The sequence below is a fragment of the Sinocyclocheilus rhinocerous genome, unplaced genomic scaffold (genome assembly GCF_001515625.1).
Source record: "Sinocyclocheilus rhinocerous isolate Xijiao unplaced genomic scaffold, SAMN03320098_v1.1 scaffold1044, whole genome shotgun sequence".
Taxonomy (NCBI): Eukaryota; Metazoa; Chordata; class Actinopteri; order Cypriniformes; family Cyprinidae; genus Sinocyclocheilus; species Sinocyclocheilus rhinocerous.
This window is the reverse complement of record NW_015643736.1, coordinates 289,010-310,663: the sequence shown is the minus strand read 5'-3', so window position 1 is coordinate 310,663 and position 21,654 is coordinate 289,010. Positions and strand designations below refer to the sequence as shown.

Sequence of the window (21,654 nt, the reverse complement as noted above, 5' to 3'; positions counted from 1 at the left end):
CGGTTCCTTCGATCGTATTGCCAGCAACGACAATCAGACTGGAGCAGGTACTTGTTTTGGGCGGAATATGCTCAGAATTCCCTCATGAAACCCGCCACAGGGGTGACTCCCTTTAAGTGCATGCTGGGCTTCCAACCGCCCTTGTTCCCCTGGGCTGGCGAGCCCACCGACCTCCCTTCAGTCACAGACTGGTTACAACGCAGTGAGGAGGTCTGGGACTGAGCCCATACTCACTTGCTACATGCTGTGAGGAGAACAGAACAACAGGCCAACCGACACCGACGCCCCAGTCCCGAATACGCTCCAGGCCAATGGGTTTGGCTGTCAACTAAGGATCTGCGCCTCAGGCTCCCATGTAAAAAGCTCAGTCCCAGGTATGTTGGTCCATTCAAGATTTTAAGACAAATAACTCCAGTATCGTTCCGTTTAGAGCTGCCCACTAACTATCGTATATCTCCCACTTTCCATGTATCGCTTCTGAAACCCGCTGGTGGTCCGGGAGGAGAGTCGGAGGAGGGAGCCAGGCAGACCCCCCCACCAATTCTGTTTGACGGCGAGGAGGCGTATCGGGTGCACGAGCTGCTGGACTCCAGGCGCCGGGGTGCCACTCTCCATTGTTCTACTACTGTGTTTGTCTGCCGCCTGCCTCGACCTCCTGCCCGTCCCACGTTCTGTCTCAGCCTAGCCTCCGCTATTGTATCTACTGGTGATTGACCCTGTCTTGTCTGGTTACGCAATAAAAACGCTGCAAATGGATCCCGACTCTGATGATGATGTGCAACAGTATGAATATATATATTAGTTCTGTCACGTCTTGCCTAATAACACCCTTTAGTCATGACTACATTCACAGCATGACCTCTCATAAGCTAAACAACTACCTTTATAAAACACTAAATGGAAACACTTGACAATAAGCTCTCATTTGTTAACATTAGTAAATGCATGAACTAACATGAACTAACACTGAGAAGCATGTGTTTTTACAGGATTTATTCATCTTTGTTAATGTTACTTAATAAAATACAATTATTCATTGATTATTCATATTAGTTCACAGTGCATTCAGTAATGTTAACAAATATAATTTTTGATTTAAAAAATGCATTATTAAATGTTGAAATTCAAATTAACTAAGGTTATTAAATGTTATTATGGTTATCCATTCAAACTAATGCTAACAAATCTAACCTTACTGTAAAGTTTTATGCAAGCTTCACTGATAATGTTACCACAATCATATCAAAATCAAATCTGTTATGTAATTTGTCATGAATATGACAGCGTGAGATTTGCCGGCACTTCGAATACAATTGACAGTAATTACACATCACTATATGCTCATGATAGGCTATTTCTATTTTTCATGCTGGAATTTCCTTCGGATCAAACAAACACAGTGAGACTGATCACAGCTGGTTTCATGATTATTGCATTTTCATGAAATCATTTTGTGTGCCATAATGTTGATTTTCAAGTGTATTTTACAGTAGATATTGATGAAAGCAGAAACTCTACTGAAGACTCAGACAGTGAGCTGATCTGTATGCTGTGATAAATTGAACAGTTGTTTGCTCTGTAGCAGTCGTGTGGTTGTGGTTGCTCATTTCTCAAAGATTTTGTGGTTTTAGTGTGTCATGGTAATACACAGAAGTAAGAGGCCATATTAGCTCTGAGTGACAAACCACATGTGATTGAATGAAAGAGACACACGACTCCATAATCAATCATAATAACCAGAAGAAAATCAAGAGGCAAACATTCATGAAAAATTCAAGGCACAACAGATCAGAGCAGAGTTCAGCGTTCTCTGAAGGAAAGACACATCATGTACTGTTGGAGGGGAAACACAACTCTGATTCCTGAAATATCATGGGGACATTATGAATGTATATGAATGTATTTGTAAACACTGTCACTTGCTATAAGGATGCTGTTAAACATGAGGACACAGCAGAGTGACTATATTCACAATATTGAATGACCTCCAGAGGCTTAATGCTTTCATTAATCAGTTGAAGCATAATCAAAATTATATACAGTATATTAAGGACACACAATTTAGTTAAATTGTTATTTGATGGAATATCATTCTGTAGTGTGACATGCAAGCCAAGGTTAACAGTTGATCTCTACAGGTGCTGCACAGTGATTTATACATGACTGGAACACTGTATTAACCAATCATGAGCCGGGGCTGGATCGATCGTTTCATTATAAGAATTTAATAGAGATGGAGATGAGAGGAGGCGTGGATGAAGAGCCGTCTGTAATCACATGAAGTCCTCTTCTCCTCTGTGAGTGAGTGACTGGTCATCAGCTGGGCGGACACGCACAGAGCACTATGCAAACCACATGAACGCTTTTATCATTGTAAACGCTATTAATTCATAATTAACCGTCATTATCCTGCTGAAACTGAAGGAGTTCATGAGGACCAGATTCAACACAACCACGGTTTATCACAAGCCATCATTCAGTGTGACCCTGATTATTAATATATTAATATATATTGAATATGAACAAAAAAAACACAGTAGGTAAGGTGCTTTATTGTAGAAAGAGGTTAAAAAACAGCATTATGATATTTAGCCTTCGCCCTTGTAAAAAAATAAGTACTTTTCTAAAGGGTACTTAAGAGATTTATGAAATAATATACATTAATAGAATATAATTGAGCGTGGATTGAATGAAATATTTCTGGATACTTAACTACATGTTATTTTTGTATTATAATTTGCATGTACAGTATAGTACATATCTATATGTAATTCCATAATTACACCTATTATCTTTGAAATATCGTTGAAGTGTCCTGCTGAATGTACTGACAAGCATTTATGATGAACTAAAATATACTTGAAACTTGTATGCCATGCATTTTTAAATATATTTGTAATTATGCATTTATAATGATGAAGTTGCAATTTAACATATATATTATAACTTGTTAAATTTATTCTGAAGACTGTATCACAATGTGCATTGTAATACATTATAATTACGAAACGTGATTGGTTGCTTTACCTGTCAGTCATATGGCCTCTTGGCCATTCAAAGCGGCCGAGGTTCCCAGACCTTCTGCCGTCAGTCTGAGATGTTTCCTGCTCTTCCTGGTGAAATGAATGTCTCCTCACAAACACTTGCAAGAGTGCTGATATTTATTGTTACTGCACTGGAGTTTCACTGTATCATTGTGCATGTCTGTGTTCACTGTGTTTTTGGCATTTATGGAGCAAAAATAAACAAAATCGATGGCTTATTGCATCTAAAATGTCAGCTATTCCATATTAATGTCTTGTTTATAAATGTTAAGAGCAATATCACACAGTCATGCTGATTAGCACACTCTTGCATGTGTGATATTGCTCATTTAGAAATGTATGAAAAATAATCAAATAATGATAAAGTAACTATTATTTTACATTTATTTTTATACTTTTTAAATCATTTTATAATTGATGTAATATATATATATATATATATATATTTCAAAACATTTATGTTCTTCTTGAAATTAAAATAAATTTTTTAATGACTCATTTGAATCAGTGTTTATTGTTTATTTTCAGTTTTCATTTTTATTTTAATTGCAGTTTTATAAATTTTGTTAGCAGTAGTAGTTTATGTATATATCTATACATTACAGTATAGTATAGTAGTAGTCGTAGTAGTGTATACACACACAGACACACATATATATATATACATGTCTGTGTCACGATCACATGTTGCTGTTGTTTTTTTTGATCCAGTGGGGGCGGCAGTCATATTTCAGGGTGACCGTGCCACTCTTTATCACAACCCTGCTAAAAGTGCCAGTACGTGCGCTCATTGGCGCCCCTTCAGCTGGTGGCGCCCTAGGCGACCGCCTAGCTCGCCTATGCCTAGAAACGGCCCTGCTATCCCCTTACCCTACTTACTCGAGGGTCTCACCTCAGTCGTGGCATTGAGGGTGGAAGAGAGCGCTGGTCTTTCACTCTCTCACCTGCGACCTTTGGTTTACAAGTCCGACTCTCTAACCATTAGGCCACGACTGCCCCCATTTGTGTCCTCATAAACCATATAAACCTGTACACACACATAAATAAAGGTGCATTCGGCCACAGATGTGAAAATGAGAGGGGGTTCACGGTAACATCAGGTCACAGTCTCTAGAGGACCACGCATGCTGACCATCACAGTGACGAACAGAAAGCACAGAGAGCACTTTTAACACTAATATCAGTCGAGATCCCAAACATAATTCAACAGCTGCACAAAAAGAGAGACTAATAACATATTCAGTTGACAGGAAAAAAAGTTATATTATTTTTTTAATCAAGTTGAATTAAAGAATGCTTTATTTTATTCGTGATTCATATCTCATTAAGCTAAATCATTAACACTGATTCCTGAGCACACAATAATTTTTTATCCAATTTGTATATCCTCAGAGAGTTTGACAGTAACATTAGCAACTGATGCTGAAGAATAACTTGCAATGTTATATTTGTATGTAACTCAGTAAACAGTTTAATTGTTGTGCCTCTGAATAATTAAAGGCAGACGCTTAGAGAATCAGTGTCTTTCAGAAGTGGACTGGATTCAACGCTCCGGACAGGACTGACAGCCGCGTTCAGCTGCTGTGTGGATCTGAGAGAGCAGAGGGGGACGAGAGAGATGAAAACTGTTATTTTAATAAACCGGGCCTACCTTTACTCCTCTGGTGCTATGTACACATAACCTTGTTTATCAAAGCGACTGTTTGAAGCGCTCGTCTATGTTTTTTTCTCTTTCATTTTTGCAATACCTGCAGCCTCGAGCGGCTCACTCACTCACTTTGTTGTTTGCCGTGTTTCCTTACTTTTTCCTCCCTCTTTCTCTCCCTCCCTCCTCTCTCTCAGTTCCTCTTGCTCTGTCTGCTTTTGTAGCGCAGGGTTGAATTTTGGGTTCAGGCTCAACATCTCTCGCACCTGTGCATGTGCATTAAATACAGTTGTTAACATGTAATGACTGCAGGAGAGTCAGAGGTGTTGCAGGAGACTGAGGAGGTCATGACCTCTGACCCTGAGACCTCAACTGTGCAATATTACACACATGCACACCTACGTTTCTGTCAACTTTTAATTTTTTCTTTCTCAACGCAGTTCAGTTTAATTTGAACAAGCTTTATTAACATGATAAACTTATACAGCTAGACAGCAAGAAGATAACAGTGACATCTGCAACTAAAGATAAAAAGTGCAAGCATTAGTAATCACAATTCAGTGTGGAAATAAATTCAGTCACAAATAAGTACGTGCATATAATGATGAACAAGCATTGAATAACTTTGATGTGACGATATAAGTAAACCATTTATAGGTTGAAGACTTCTTTATTTCTTTAACACATTATTAATACAGATTGCTTCAAAGCAGCTTCACAATAATGGACAGGAAAATAAAATTCTGCTGTAAAGCAGCTCTAAAAAGACAACAGTGTCGTTATTCAGCTCAATCCAGTTCGGTTTTGATTCATTTTAATAACTGTGTAAAGTAAATCAATTATGAAACAAGTTCAATTCAGCTATAAGCAGCTTTAAAGAAGACAGTAATGTCCTCAATCCATTGTAGTTAATAATTTATTAATAATTAATCAATTAAGAGTGAATTTGAGTCTGCTATAAAGGAGCTCTACAGAAGACAATAGTGTCTTCATTTAGCTTCAAGTTTTGTTCTCATCCAGTAGTGTCAGTTTTTTAGATTTTTTTTAAACACTGAATATCTTTTTGTTTGAGTCAACCAATGGCGTGTGTTTAGGGCGGGACTTTTTCTTTGTTTGACCAATGGAAGACGTTCAGAAAACAGTCATTTAACGTGTAAACTTAAATTACCAAACAGAGTCTGTACATTAAAGATTTTTTTAAAATTTTTTAAATTTATTTATTTTTTGTTTTTTTATCTTTTTACTTTTTTTTTATATTATTTTTTTGAGCATGCAGGGTTTTTTTAATTTATTTTTTTATTGAAGATATAACATTCACAGGGGATACAGTCATAGCAATAAATTACGTCTGTACATTAAAGTTGCTGTACGTTTTGATAACTTCTGGCCACCCAGTCACTATATCAGCCCAAATCCCTCGAAGCACCCGCCTTCCTCCCAAAACCCCGCCCACTACGCGTCATTTAACAGTGTCACTCAAAATGACTGACAGGCAAGAATGGCTTTGCGATTGGCTAAAAAGTGCAGGCTGCTTTTGATTTGCTGTGTACAGATCCTAGCGCAGGTGAGGTTTCCAGGCAGGAAGTAGTAAGATTTTACGCGTGGCTTTAAACAAAAGGTCTTTCAGCACATTAAGTGTTTCGAGCTGAATTAATTGCCGAAAGCTGTGGAGAAGCAGAAGACTGAAGTAAGCTGATCAAGCTGTGTGTGTGTGTGTGTCAGTAGGGGGCGCCTGTCCGCTCGTGGAGAGCGCCGGTGACGTCTCGCGCGCTCGCAGTGCAACAGAGTATCGGAGCGAGACGCGGAGAGAGAGCATGGGGCGCGCGGATCGTCGGGAATAAGAAACATTTCCCAACACTTTCAAAAACTTTCTCAACTCGGCAGACAGATATGGATACCATCATTTTGAGCATATTACTCCTGCATACGGCGTTTGGAAGCGCAGGAGCCCAGTACACACCCGGTAAGTGCCTAAAGATTCACCTTTAACGATCCCCGCGGCGGAACGAGCAAAAGTTTCCATGGCTGTTGCTTTGAATGCGTGCGCACCTTTCTGTGTGGCACGAGCGCACGTTTACACCTCACAAGTTCATTTGTGTGTCCAGGTGGCTCTTCTGGCAGTTAATGAGTGAGGTGTGCGGATGATTTGGGCTGGTTTTGTGTGAGAGAATAGGGACGCGCAGTGGAAGTCTTCCACCGAACCCCGTTAACACCTCCTCAGCGGTCCGCTCGGGATTTCTGTCGTGGTTCCAAATGGAAATGTATTCCTGTCCAACAACACAAAAACTAGATTTAATTTCTAACGACTCGACGAATGGTTCTGTAGGACATCACAGGGAATTCAAGGAAAATCTGCGAGGGTTTAAAACTCCTAAACCTCCTTTAAACAGTCTCGTAAGAAAACAGTATTCTAAGTTCAGGTAAAAAGTAAAGCATTGAAAGCATTTAAGAACAGAAAATCCCGTAAGAATTTGTTTCTTTACTAGAGTGTTATGCTTCCTTTAGCATCCTTTCGGATTGGCTACACATTATAATATGAATTCCCACAGGATTTCCGCCCGGAGCTCTTTCTTGAGGGTTTTTAGAACTAGAGAAAACCTGATGAACTTTTCAAAATGAAGGATTAAAACTGTATTTACTTGATTCTGTTCAATTCTACATGGTTTCTTTCAGAGGTTTGTTGCAGAGTGTTTTTGAGAGTCAAAATCAGTTTTCTTATATGTGTGTGTGTATATATATATATATATATATATATATATTTATATATTTGTAATATTCTAGTATTGAGCAGTTTTAGCTGGAGCGCAAATGTGACCGCAAAGCATCACAATATATCAAGTCAGGAGCACATCAAATACTTTTGGCAGATGTTTTTAGTTGTTTTTATACAGATATGAGGACAAAATAGAGCTGTTGCGATGTTAAAATGCTTTCAAATGAGAGAAATGCATGAGTTTTCCAGATGTGTCACTATAAATTTTTCAGATTTTACTCACGGTATCAGATATTAAATTACAACATGTGAATCACTTTGTAATTCTCACCACATTATTGGTAATATCATCATCATTATTATGTCGATCGCTTTGTAAATAAAGGAAATGTATTGTAAAATACAGGTCAGATGAAACCAAACCAGGGTTTTTTTTTGTTTGTTTTTGTTTTTTTTAATAAAGCATAAAAGTTTTCTGTTTTCAGCCAAACGTTTTACTGCACATCTAACCTGTCTAATCTTGTGATTTGGGGTGATGCTCACATCTGTCTGACTGTAACCGTATCGCAGCTCGTCTGCAGGGGTTGGTGGGGGGGATACAGCTGTCTGTGTAATTGCTGATTAATTAATCAGCGAGGCTAACCCTCGGATTAATTCTATTAGAGTAATCAAAAACAACGGATGACAAATGGCAAATTACGGGAGGCTGAGATTGATTAGTGACTGGTGTAATTATGCCAGCGTGTTATGGAAATGAAGAGGGGGATCAGCGCTCGCTGTGAATGAGCGAGATAATCCCTGATATCGCTCTCTTTCTCTTTCTCTGGACGCAGCTCAAATGGGACATGCGGAGAAAGGTGAGTCGTAAATCCATGCCGCTATCATCATCATTGTCATCATCATCATCATCATAAACATCTGTCCAGGGCATCTGTGTCTGAGTACTTGACCCAATGACCTCGTCCTGATGTGCCGCTCTGTCAGCCTCAAGTCCACATGAGCTGCGGGTTTGCGTGACTGTGAGCCGCAGTAATGCACACAAACATATCAACGTATAATTCAGCTGTGTTTACCCCCCAAATGCACACTAACAGGAAAGCCATCACTTCCCAGAATTCCCTCGCAATCAGCTTTCAAAGCAAAAGCGCCGGAGTCGTGTTTGTAATCGTCTTGATTCTTTTACCCAGGTACATTCAGAGTAAATTTCATTGCAGGCTGTCATAGAAACATGATTGCAGAGAAGGACAGAGGGAAAGTTTGCTTTTACATTTCTTTAATGGAGTTGGCGTGCTGACTTTGAAATGGTTTTAAAGGAAAGCCTTGTGAGCGGCACTCAGACACAATAGCAAATTCTGCACATTTCTTACCCGACTGCGATTACAGCCACGCGCACTGGCGTGTGTGGGTTTACAGCCGAGGTAAAACAAGGTCTTCCGTGTGACTTTAACAAGGCTTTTGTGCGTGGAGTCGTGAACGGCTAGCTCATGATTTGAATGTAATGCTTTGCCTCTCGGGTCGTTGTCATCGGTGTGGATGTAATGATAGAGATGGGGTGTAAAGTGATGTTTAGTGAATCTGAGGAGGAATGGAAGAATATGAGCATGTGTTTTCGCCCCCGAGAGCTGAGATTCAGTGTAACGGTCGTCTAATCAGCCCAGCGGGAATGAGCCTGATGCTCCTGGAGAACAGCACTCGACTGTATGTCAGCTGTATGGAGCTTTTTTGAACATTGTATTTTTTTAACATGTATTAGCCAATAAAAAGAAAAAACAATTGATTTTATCTATCAGTCAATCTGATTGGACTGTGAAAAGTCACTATATAGAAAAGTCATCATGGAGGCAGGGCAAGTTGTCACATTTTGATGAAAGCATGCATAAGCAAGCATTTAAAATGCATGGAATGATTGCAATGTGTACCAGTGAATCATATTCCCAGTAAGAGCAGGAACACGATTTAAAGAGATAGTTCGCCCCAAAATGAAAATCTTGTCAACATTTTTTCACCCTCAAGTTGTTCCAAACCTGTATGAATTTCTTTTAGCTGTTGAACACAAAATATGCTGATAACCAAACAGCTGACGGTAGCCATTGACTTCCATAGTGGAAAAAAAATACTATGGAAGTCAATGGCTACCGTCAGCTGTTTGGTTGCCCACATTCTTTAAAATATCTTATTTTGTATTCAGCAGAAGAAAGAAACTCATACAGGTTTAAAACAAGGCTGAGTAAATGATGACAGGATTTTCATTTTTGGGTCAGCTATCTCTCTAAGAAAGTAAATAGTGTCAATTTGAGTCTCACAGGCAACATCCAGTGGCATTTGCAACCAAATTGGGCAATAATATTATTGGTTAATAATAATTTCCCATGTGCACCAACAGAAAGAGGTTAAATTTTTTTTATTTTTTATATCATGCACAAGACCAGAGCGAGACATGAAAGAAAGAACAGTTTTCATGTGAATGTGTCGTGCTCACGTGCCGCCTGGCAGCGCATCCCATCTGCAGAGCAGTATGTGCTTGTGTTGCTGGCAGGTCACAGAGGGCCTTGTGTCTGTGTTAAATCACAGCTCCGGCCGCGGACGCAAGTTGCTTATCACAGCAGCTGCGAGAGAGCGCCGCACATATTTCGCAGACTCTCTACAAAATCTATTTACAGCAGACAGGTATTGTCTTCGGACAGCGTTTTTTCTCCTCGTTGAAGTCTCTCAGATTATGCACGAAAAATCAATACCTGACAAGTACGTCAGGCGCTTTAGTGTTTCATCTGATGCAGCTATATGGATTTTTAATCCAGTCCTGCATAACGACACAGTCTTCTCAGTGTTGATGCTCAGTGAATGGGAATGAATGAAGTTATTCTCATTAGAATTGGAGCTGAGTTGTCAGCGGTAGGGTTGGGTTGAAATCAGTTCTATTTTCAATGAACTGATATTGATTCTTAAATGCCAAGAATTGATTTATGTTGTTTTCTGTTGATGCGTGAACAAAACTTCACAAAACATTATTTGTGCTTTGTTACTTTTTTGAATTCTGTCAAATTTATTGCAAAATACAAGCAATAGGCTTTGGCACTCTTTGATGTGTCGTGAGAGATCACTGTCGTGACTCAATCCAAGCACATGTGAACCGATCGTCTCTTCCTCTTTACTACTAGTTACTGCATAAAATCAACATGAATGGTCAGCGCTGATAGCCTAGTGGTTAGCGCACTGACATATCGCGCAACTGCACCTCTGGCAACCCAAGTTCGAGTCCCGACTTGCGGCCCTTTGTCAATCCCATTCCCAACTCTCCACCCCATGATTTCCTGTCGTTCTTTACTGTCCTGTCCACTAAAAGCATGAAAAAGTAAAAAAAATGAACATGAATGAAAATCAGAGTGTTGAAAGAAACAGAACAATGTAGCTACTAAAAATGAATCATGTCTCAAACTAGTTTTTATGACATCCACCGTTTAAATAAACATCATTGAAAGTTTATATAGTTTGTTTTATTATATAATAATATTGTTATTATTATAAAAACTGCCCTTTGCGCAAGTTAAATGTTTGTTTACAAATCACTGTAATATTAATGTACCAAGCAATAGTATTCCCTGTATAGTTTACAGCATTAGTTGAGTGATTTTATTCTTTGAAAAAGTTGACATGTACTGTACATGATATCCAATTTAATCAATATCGAATGGAATCAAGATTGAAATGTAATCAATTCCCAAGCTTTTGAATCAAATTGTGAATTTTGTGTCAATACCCAGCCCTAGTCAGTGGTCCATGCGTTGAGTAACTTTGTTCACTAGTGTCCTTAAGGTCATTTCACATTGACATTCCTCAGTGCTGCAGCCGTTTGAGCCATTCACAGCTAATAATTATTGGCCAATGTGAATAAAGTATCATTATGTGAAAACCAAAAAGACATGGAGGAGATATTGAATGTGTGTGTGTGTGTGTGTGTGTATCTAGATACTACATGCTGTATGACACAACTTAAAAGGCATATTGACATACATATAATAATCAGCATATTATGCACATTAGAAATTACATGTAAATGATTAAATAGTAAAATTGCCCTTCAGTGACTCTATCTGGAACTCTTTTCTTGTTAAGGTCAAAGTGCTGCATGATGTTTTTGCAGAGACGTGCGTTGAAGCTCAAATCATGTGAAAGAAGAGGATAAACGGTGATGAATGCCATTCTTTGATAGAGTCTGTGTAGTGTAATCTATGTATTTTCATGAGGGTCATGGGCTCAAGGTGCTGTGAACGACTCAGAGAAGCACATGCATTTCTAGAGAGAGAGAGAGAAATGGGGAGAAGAAAAGACACGGCGAGCTTGTGAGACGTGAAGAGGAGGTTGTTTGTGCTGGAGCTGTGGAGGATGATTGCTGGGATCATTTGTTCGGGAGAAACATCCCAGAAGCAGGAGATTCGTCATCAAGCAAACATTTGGGATTAAAAAAAGAAAATATTGCAATATTAAATAAATGTACTTTTTTAAAATACATGCGTGTTGGTGATTCTGAGCACAATATGAGACACTGTTGAGATCTGCAACTCGAGGAGCCATGAGAGTAACTTCATGAAGCAGGAGATTCATCTGCAAGCAAACATTTCCATTTTGCAATTAAAAAAGAAATAGATTTCTCATTTTTTGATTTTCTGATTGATGTTCAGAGCACAGTGTGAGACGCTGTTGAGATTTGAAACTCTAAAGGAGACATGCGAGTATTTGAGTCTCTTGTTAAGGAGAAAAGCTCTGAAAAGCAGACTTAAGGAAAGCTCTCATCATCTCAATTGTGATATTAAAGAGATTTCTTTTGTGATTTTCTCTTTATGTTGGTAAATCGGCGCACCGTATGAGATTTAAAATAGACATGAGAGTATGCAAGTCTTTTGTTCAGGAGAAACATCTGAGAAGCATTTAATCTCCATGTCATCTCATTTGCGGTTTTTCTTTTCTACGGGCAGATCTCAGAGCGTTTCCTCCAGCGAGAGCTCTTGGCTCAACCTTCAGCTGTGTTTAATGCTGCAAAAATCACTCCGCTGCCTTAATTTTACACAAAATGGTTGTCATGTCCTCTGACTCCACGGCTTCAGGATGGTTGATACACGCACTCCACGCGGCTCTTAATTGTGATCGGCAGCTCCATGTGATTATTTTACCTGGGGTCCGTCTGAGCACATGCTGAGACAGGAGAACGGCTGGCAGATGTGAGATGAGAGCGAGCCGGTGTGAATGAGAGTGGAAATGAGAACCAGAGAGGCTGTATGCCTCACCATGATTCATCTGACTGGAGTCAGCTTGTCTTATATCTGTGTCAACACCGTGATGTTTTGAAGATATCAAGTTTGAACACGTCTAGGTGTGTGTGTTTGACTCACAGTGATTTACCTGTCTTTCATTCCCGGCTCCTTTGAGATGCGCGCATGTGAAATCCTCTCTAGCATCCTATCAGACGTCAGCTGGAATTAAGGTGTCGTGTGTCTGCACATCACAGCTCAAAATGGCCTACTTTTGATGTCTGACTTTGACTTGTAAAAGCTAATATAGCATTTGTAATGAGACTATATTGAAAAAAACGACAGAAGCAGGATTTTTCCTCAACGGTTCAGGAGAAAAATGACTCTGGTGCACTATTGCAGTACTCTTTCATCACTGTAAACTAGCTGGAATAATAATAGTATTAGTTATTATTATTAATTAAAAAATATCATATTAGGGCCACTTTTGTCATTTATTGAAACAGTTTTTTTTTGTTTGTTTTGAATTTTTGGTTCATATGCATGCACCATTTTGACATTTCTGACCAATGTGTTGTGGTTTGATGTTTTTTTTTTTCTGTTTATCATAATTCCAAAAAAAAGACAAATAATAAAACATTTTCTGCATATTGATTTAGCAGGCACTTCTCTTTTTCAAATATCAAATATCAGTAAGCAGTGAAGCGGTTTTGTTAAAATATGAATTTTAGATTAGGCTATGCCAAAATACTGTAGGTTTTCATTCTCCTAATGAGAATATTTTCTTTATTTTGATATCAGGACAGTTATATATGCTCCATGAATGAATGAATGAATGAATGAATGAATGAAAAACATGCTATTCACAGAACAGGTATATATAACTCCGTGTATGCATGAGTACTTACAAGCTTTCATAGTATAGTTATGAATGTAATAATGTTAGGCTAACCTGTTTGAGACCAGGAAACCCACATGAGCCTCTTTTAAATGTATGAGTGAGGATTTTTGGCCGGTTTAATTGCTGTAAACTGAAGTGCCAAGCGCTTTCCTTTAGGCAAACAAACAGAAAAGCAGTGCATCTGTTCCTTAGTGTTTTCAGCCTACTTTACTGCATAAGGTCAAATGTTTTAGGGAACAGCTGTGATCGCCTGAGGGAGAGACCGCAGGAAGAGTCAGCACAGGTGGCACCTCATGGGGCGGGATTCAGCGCTGTCAATCAAACGCATGTGCATTCAGCTCTGCTTCTGTAGGGAGGGGTGAGCAACTGTGAAACACTGCTCCTAATGTCAATAAATATTCAAACAAAACAATGGCAAAAATAAATAAATGTAGAAGTAAATAATAAATATGTACACACACACACACAGGCAGTTCAGAGTTTGGAATAATTACGATGGCAAAAATAAATAAATGTAGAAGTAAATAATAAATATGTACACACACACACACACACACACAGGCAGTTCAGAGTTTGGAATAATTACGATTTGCTCACCAAGGCTGCATTTATTTGATCAAAAATACAGTAAAAATAGTAATATTGTGAAATTATTAAAATGGTAAAGAAAATAAATTAATTTTACTCTGCATGGATGCATTAAACTGATCAAAAGTGACAGTAACAACATTTGTATTGTTAAGAAAGACTTCTATTTCAAATAAATGCTGTTCTTTTTAACTTTCTATTCATCTGTGAATCCTGAAAAATAAAATGTATCACAGTTTCCACAAAAATATTGGGCAGCACAACTGTTTTCAACATTGATAATAATCAGAAATGTTTCTTGAGCAGCAAATCAGAATATTAGAATGATTTCTGAAGGATCATGTGTCCCCGGCTAAGGATTTTCATAGTCGAATCGTAATTTTCGAATCTTGCCGATATTCGTCTGATAGTCGAATCATATGTTTGGGGGCGGGGCAAAATACATTACCAAGAGTCAAGTCAGACATTCGACAGTTAATTACGTTAACACACAGGGAAAATGTGTTTCTGCCCGAATCCCGTCGGATTGCATCGGCTGTGGGGATGAAGACCACAACTCCCATGATTCCACACTCAGTCACGCCGTCATCAAACTACACCTTTGCCTCTTTGTTTATTTTGAAAACGCGCCCTCCAGCGGCGAAAATTACATATTGTGCCTTTAAAGATTTAAATCCCTGCCGCCAAGATGCTCCTCTGTCGGTCACGGATTATGGAAAGTGAATCTTAAATCTATAGGGGTGGTTGGATTTATTCACGCATGTTAAAATATTTATTCGAAACTTCTTTCTTTTCAGATTCTTATTTACAGCATTATCTTAATAGGCTGTATATTAACTTATTGGGAGAAAACCGGTAGTTCTATGTGAAATCAGACATTTGTGCACCCCCATATAGCCAAAATGGCATGATCATATCACCCCGCGAATATTCGACTGTGAGATTGGTAGTGAAATCAGGCTCCTCCTATTGAAGCATCGAATCTTCGACTATTTGGGGTCACCCCTACTGAAGACTGGAGTAATGATGCTGACAATTCAGCTTTGATCACAGAAATAAATTACAGTTTAACAGATATTCACATAGAAAACAGCTATTTGAAACTGTAATAATATTTCACTGTTTTGTACTGTATGTACTTTTTGATCAAATAAATGCAGTCTTGGTGAGCAGAAGAGACTTCTTTCAAAAACATTAAACATTTTAATAGTTACGAACTTACGATGACCTCCATATGATTACGCCTGAAAAAGAACTTCAAGCCGTTGCAGATCCACTGGCAGACAAACACATATTTGCTTGGTGATATTTCTCATTTTACGTGTCATTGATCAGTTCACATGAGTTTCCTCCCCTACAGCAGGAACATGGACCGTACAGATGATTTTCTCATTATGCTGGTGTTAATTGATGCTAATAAGAGAGATGTGAGAGCTCTTCATCTCACGGTGTTTGTCTTGCCTGCTGTTTATCTCGTCACTGTCCCGGGACCTCAGGAGACGGCGTGTCTGCGTTGAACCCCTCCAGACCCCTTCCTTACACCTTCACACTGGAATTTACAGCCTACGCTGAACAAAAGACACAAGGCTTTCTTCTCAGACCCTCATTCATCCCCCACTCCAGGCCTCCGACGATTCAGCCTGTGTTTAGTGTTGACGTGAATTACAGCCGAGGTCAAAGCACAAAGGAAAATGCCTTTACATGAACTTCACCAATTGAGTAGCTCACAACGTTAGTCCTCACTGCATCTGTGCAAGATGGTCTGCGCAAGCTCCAGACATGAACGATTCCTCAAATCATGTGTGCTGTTGAGGAGAGTGTGCTGATACTTTTTACCTGCTGGAAAAAAAATCCCACAGACTCTTTTGATTTGAAAGCATTATGGTTTTGTATGGGTGAACCGCACTGATAGAATGCCAGAATGTAGGTTGCATTAGTTGTGTTGCACATGTACAATAGTCAGTAAATCTGATGAGTGTGTTTCTTTTCAAACAGAAAACAGGTCACAGCTGAAAAGAAGAGAACAATTGATCTGACATGCTTTATTTGACTCCTGTAGTGTGTGTGTGTGTGTGTGTGTGCTTGTCCACTGAAGTTTGTGTTGCACTCAGATGTGCTTACGTGATTTGTTTGCAGGCTGTCTCTCATAATTGTGAAAAGCTCTTGCTGATGGCCAAATATAACAGGGAAAGACCGAAAGAAATGGCGTGAGAGTAGCCGTCAACATGTTCCTGTAAACTCGGAGTCTTGCTGTGTGTGTGTGTGTGTGTGTGTGTGTGTTCCCAGGGTCCCACTCTCTCTTTCTGTCGGGCCACATGTGGTTTAGGTTAACCACAGCTCATTGTGTGTGAACTAACAATAATGGGGTCATTTGCGCACACCGGTCACTCACAGGAATTTAGCCACAGAACGAGTGCTTTCTGCTGCACGACAGAAACACTGGACAAACCGAGAGACAAGAGATGAAAAAACACCCAAAGGAGCGTTCAGTTATTGAGAGGTTCATCATAGTAAAGTCTCGTCTTTCTCTCAGATTATTCTCCAGTGCTTGCACTATTACGAGAAATAAAAACAGACACAAATAGCATTGTTGTCATACAGATCAGGTCATCTTAATTTCATATTCAGATCTTTGCCTTTAGATTGCAGACTTCTGTCGTTTTCTTCTTCCTTCATTTCCTCTCCATTTATTCTACGCGCTTTCTAGGAGAAACATTTGAGATGCTACAGAGATCTTATCTGTGATTTATCTTTGCTAAAATGACTGGCTCTGAGTGTTTCAGTGTAAATCACGGTCTTTCACTGTCTGTGTTTAGATAGTTTTGTGTATATCATTTGTCTCTTGGCTCATGCTAAACCGGGCAGGAACTTAAGCTAAAATGGTTATGATGGTCCTGCTGAGCGACTGTGAGAGATCTTGGACAAACCGAGAGACAAGAGATGAAAAAACACCCGAAGGAGTGTTCAGTTATTGAGAGGTTCATCATAGTAAAGTCTCGTCTTTCTCTCAGATTATTCTCCAGTGCTTGCACTATTACGAGAAATAAAAACAGACACAAATAGCATTGTTGTCATACAGATCAGGTCATCTTAATTTCATATTCAGATCTTTGCCTTTAGATTGCAGACTTCTGTCGTTTTCTTCTTCCTTCATTTCCTCTCCATTTATTCTACGCGCTTTCTAGGAGAAACATTTGAGATGCTACAGAGATCTTATCTGTGATTTATCTTTGCTAAAATGACTGGCTCTGAGTGTTTCAGTGTAAATCACGGTCTTTCACTGTCTGTGTTTAGATAGTTTTGTGTATATCATTTGTCTCTTGGCTCATGCTAAACCCAAACTTAGCATAGACCGAATGAGAGAGCGACAGGGCAGGAACTTAAGCTCAAATGGTTATGATGGTCCTGCTGAGCGACTGTGAGAGATCTGATTAACACCGTATGACGATCCTCTCTCTCTCACACACACACACACACACACACACACACACATTACATTCATGAGGACATCTCATAGACCCTAAACCTGCTCCTCACACAAACCTGTTGATATCTGGACATGCAGAGCACATCATGATTTACACTCTCAGGTAGAAAAACAGGTAGAAAACTGTCACTACAGCAGTACCCTTTCAAAAGGGACTAATATGTACTTTTAAAGTACTAATCTGTACCTTTAAGCTGCTAATATGTACCATTTAGGAGTAAATAATTGTAGCTTTTGTACCTTAGGTTAGGATACCACCCCGGTGACAGCTTTGCACTTTTTTTCTGAGTCTTTATGAGCATTTCAGTTGTTTTTCAACATGATTAACTAATGAAAACTCTGTTATATTTAAGCTCTGCTCTCTCTGGACATTCATCATGTGCGTCCTGAGTTTCCTGTAAACACTAGTGAACGTGTGCATTATTGACAAACTATTTTCCTGTTTGACACTGTAATGCTGCTTTGACACAATCAGGATTTTATAAAGAGACTTGACTTGACTTGACACTTCTTCTCCATCTGCTCTTACTCTTACATTAAAAAGTAGTTACTGCATGTGAGCATTTCAGCAGAAGCCTTTAGATCGAAAGGTTTCTAAAATTATCACAAACATACATTTAGTTCACTGTCCAAACTTGTGACTACTAGTGCCACTTTAGCATACTTTTAAAAAGAGTACTTATTATAAAATAATAAAATATGCTGTGTGAACTGAATGTAATGTCTTCAAACTTAATTGCATGCTATTTGCAGCTAAATAAAAACAAATTATAGTTTAATTGTATATTAAATGCAAATAGTTGAATTAGTGAACTTAAGCAGGACTTCAGTACATCTTTATATATAACTTCATAATTCTATTGTCTTTGAAATATGGTTAGTGTTACTTCTGTCAACACATCAAAATAATTGTACTTTAAAACATGACAAAAGATGATTAAAACAATGATTTAAAACTTTAAAGTACATTTTTTAAATTTGACTTTATTACAAGGTGCACTTTTTAAAAGTTACTTAAGTGTGTTAAGAAACAGTAATACAAATGTGTCTTTATTCTTTAAGCACACTGAAAGCACACCTTTTATTTCAGTAATATTATATTATCTGCAAGTGCAGTTTTCTAAAAGTATGCTTTTAAGATGTGAAGTACACTACAAGTGCACATTCAATTAAGTACACTTAGGGAATGCATGTTAAATACAGTTGTGTGTTTAGAGAGCTTTCTCCAGCTCTGCAGGTTTCCTGTGTTAGATAAATGCAAAAACAGTCTTGTTTAGGGCCCACGAAAAGAGTGTGTGAAAGAGATGAAATGAGGGAAAACCAAGTGTTAAAGTGTGTTTACTTCTGAATGAAGATTGATGAAGGTAATTACATTCTAGAGTTCATTCTTTAAGAAATAAACCCATGCAGCATCTCACGCACACACTCACACACGCACACACACACACACACACTGGTATTCCTATCATTATGGGTACTCTCCATAAACGTAATGGTTTTTCTACTGTACAAACTGTATTTTCTAGAGCCCGACCGATATGGGTTTTTGGTGGGCCGATGCCGATACCAATATTAAGGAGTAAAAAAGACCGATATCGATATATCGGCCGATATTCTTTATTTGTAGTCTATTATAGTACAGTATAGTCAAAAGTTTGGACACACTTCCCATTCGTGTGTCCAAACTTTTGACTGGTACTGTATATAGAATACAGTATATACATAAACGGAATATATACACATAAACACATTTTTTGCAATGATAACTCAAATGTGGTGATCAAACACTTTGTGGCCTATGTAATGGAGGCAGGGTATTTAACAATTTAACAATAAACTTTATTATTCAAAGTCATGAGTCTGACATCAGTGCACTTAACAGTGAAGTTTACTTATTATAAATAACTTAAAAACACAAATAGAACAAAATATATATAACTTGAATTAAGAAAATAAACAATGTAACTATGACCTTACGAAAATTAACCATGGTTTTACTACAAATAAAACCAAAAAAACATGGTTACTATACTTAAACCATGGTAACCACAAATTAGCCATGGTTTTGCTACACTAACCATAGTTTAACCATGGTATTTGTAGTAAAACTGTGGGTATACAAATGGTAATCAATATGCCAAAAAGCATGGTTACTACACTTACTATAATAAAACCATGGTTCATTTTCATAAGGGTAGGGCAAGCAAGCTACTGCCAAACCAACAGGAGCAGGTTTATGCAGGAAGCACAGCTTTTCCAAATGTAAACATCTAAAATGAATAAATAATAATAATGAATAATATTTTTTCACAAATTCTGTGTTGTGTATTTTCTGGCAATCGAATGAACATGCAGAGCATGAGGATTCGTATTTAAATAGTATTTTTGCAGTTTAATATTCACAGACACTAGTCTATATTGTGATTTGATTTAAGTGTACTGACCTGATTTTTATTTATTCATCAAAAATATGACAAAGTCCATGAAATTTTGCATTATACTGTAAATTCCGTATTTATGACTGGATTCCGCGATTCCGTCCATGTTTTCTGCATCGTGGAAATCATAGGACCCTACTAATGTAGCAAATGATGGTAAGCTCATAGTTAAAGTAAAAGACGGGGACGTTGTTTATTTATTTTAGCATTGAGTCTCTCCAACTAGGTGACAACGTAACACACTTTGAACTTTGTGTCAGCACGTCATAAATAGAACGAGGCATCAGTACTGTCGGGGATTTGTCATGTTGTGTCGCGCCGCATCCAGTGTAGACAACATCACTGAATATAATGGGTTCTATTGTATTTTGTTGCGCCGCTCGCATCCGTTGTAGAAACCCAGTTAGGAAATGTGATGTGACCAATGTGATAAGCATGAATTCTGGGCCGCGGTGCGGCCGGTATAAACACCAGCATTGACTGAGTGGCCGCGATCAGCTCCGGTGGCCGTGGAGCCGTAATGTGCCGTAGACGCGTGTCGTGATGCACAGATCAGCTCTAATCCCACTGAATCTGCTGTTAAAAATGAACCATTCATCATATTATTATGGAAAACTAAGAAATAGAAACATTGTAATGTGACGATCAAATATAGGTGCGAGTGGGTGGCAGGCGGATAATTTATTTGAAGCAGCGGATTTGGGTGAAGTTTGAGCTCATCCGCGCATCTCTACACTGACCTGGGTCGCCAGTAGCAAACAACGGAGCGTGCTCTGCTGGACAAACGAATTAATTACACCATTCAGAAGCATTTAATCTGCGTTGTATGTTCTGTAAAAAAAAATTCATATCGGCGGCATATCAGCCGATACCGATATATCAGCGACAGGCTCATATCGGCCGATAATATCGGCAAAACGATTTATCGGTCGGGCTCTAGTATTTTCTATCCCCTTACCCTAACCCTACACATAAACCTACCCCTCACACAGAATTATCTGCTATTTTAGATTTTCAAAATACTTTATTCTGTATGATTTATAAGCTTGTTTCCTCATGGAGACCTAAAAAATTTCCCCACAAGGTCAAGGGTCATTTGGTCCCAATAATGCAGGGAATACCAGGACACGCACACGCACACACACACACACACACTCTCTCGGTGTAGCTGTTTTACATGATTCAAATGCAGTGATCGCAATTAAAAACAAGGACAGTTAACTTCAGTGTGAAGAACACAAAACACGACTGTCATGAGTAGATACTGCCATTATGGGAGACTGTGAAACTTAGACTTGACCTGAGACCTCAAGGGGCCTTTCACACAGATGATGTTGTTGCATTCAAACGCACTGCTTTGCGTTGTTTTTCAATGTAAGCTAGTGCTAGACGGTCGTATTTGGCTATTGCATTAGTGTGTTGCATCTTTTGCAGCGTTGATTGATTTTAAATGTCCAAGTTCCATTTGATTTCAATGCCCTGCATCTTGCATTTATAAACACAAAAACAAGTTCTGTGTGAACGACCCTACGACAGTTCAACCTATTGAATGTGTGAAACAGCGTATTTACTGAATGTTCAGTCGTTTTACT

At 38.6% G+C, this 21,654-nt stretch overlaps 1 protein-coding gene across 1 annotated transcript in view; it reads left to right on the top strand.

The window, feature by feature from the left end:
- The first annotated feature begins 6,324 nt into the window (after positions 1–6,324).
- Positions 6,325–21,654, top strand: part of ptprk (protein tyrosine phosphatase receptor type K) — a 159,848-nt gene continuing 144,518 nt past the window's right edge. Inside the window, exons 1-2 of the mRNA XM_016575224.1 lie at positions 6,325–6,652; positions 8,236–8,259. Of these exons, the coding sequence (XP_016430710.1) occupies positions 6,580–6,652; positions 8,236–8,259 (97 nt within the window). The 5' untranslated portion in view covers positions 6,325–6,579. The remainder of the gene's footprint in view (positions 6,653–8,235; positions 8,260–21,654) is intronic.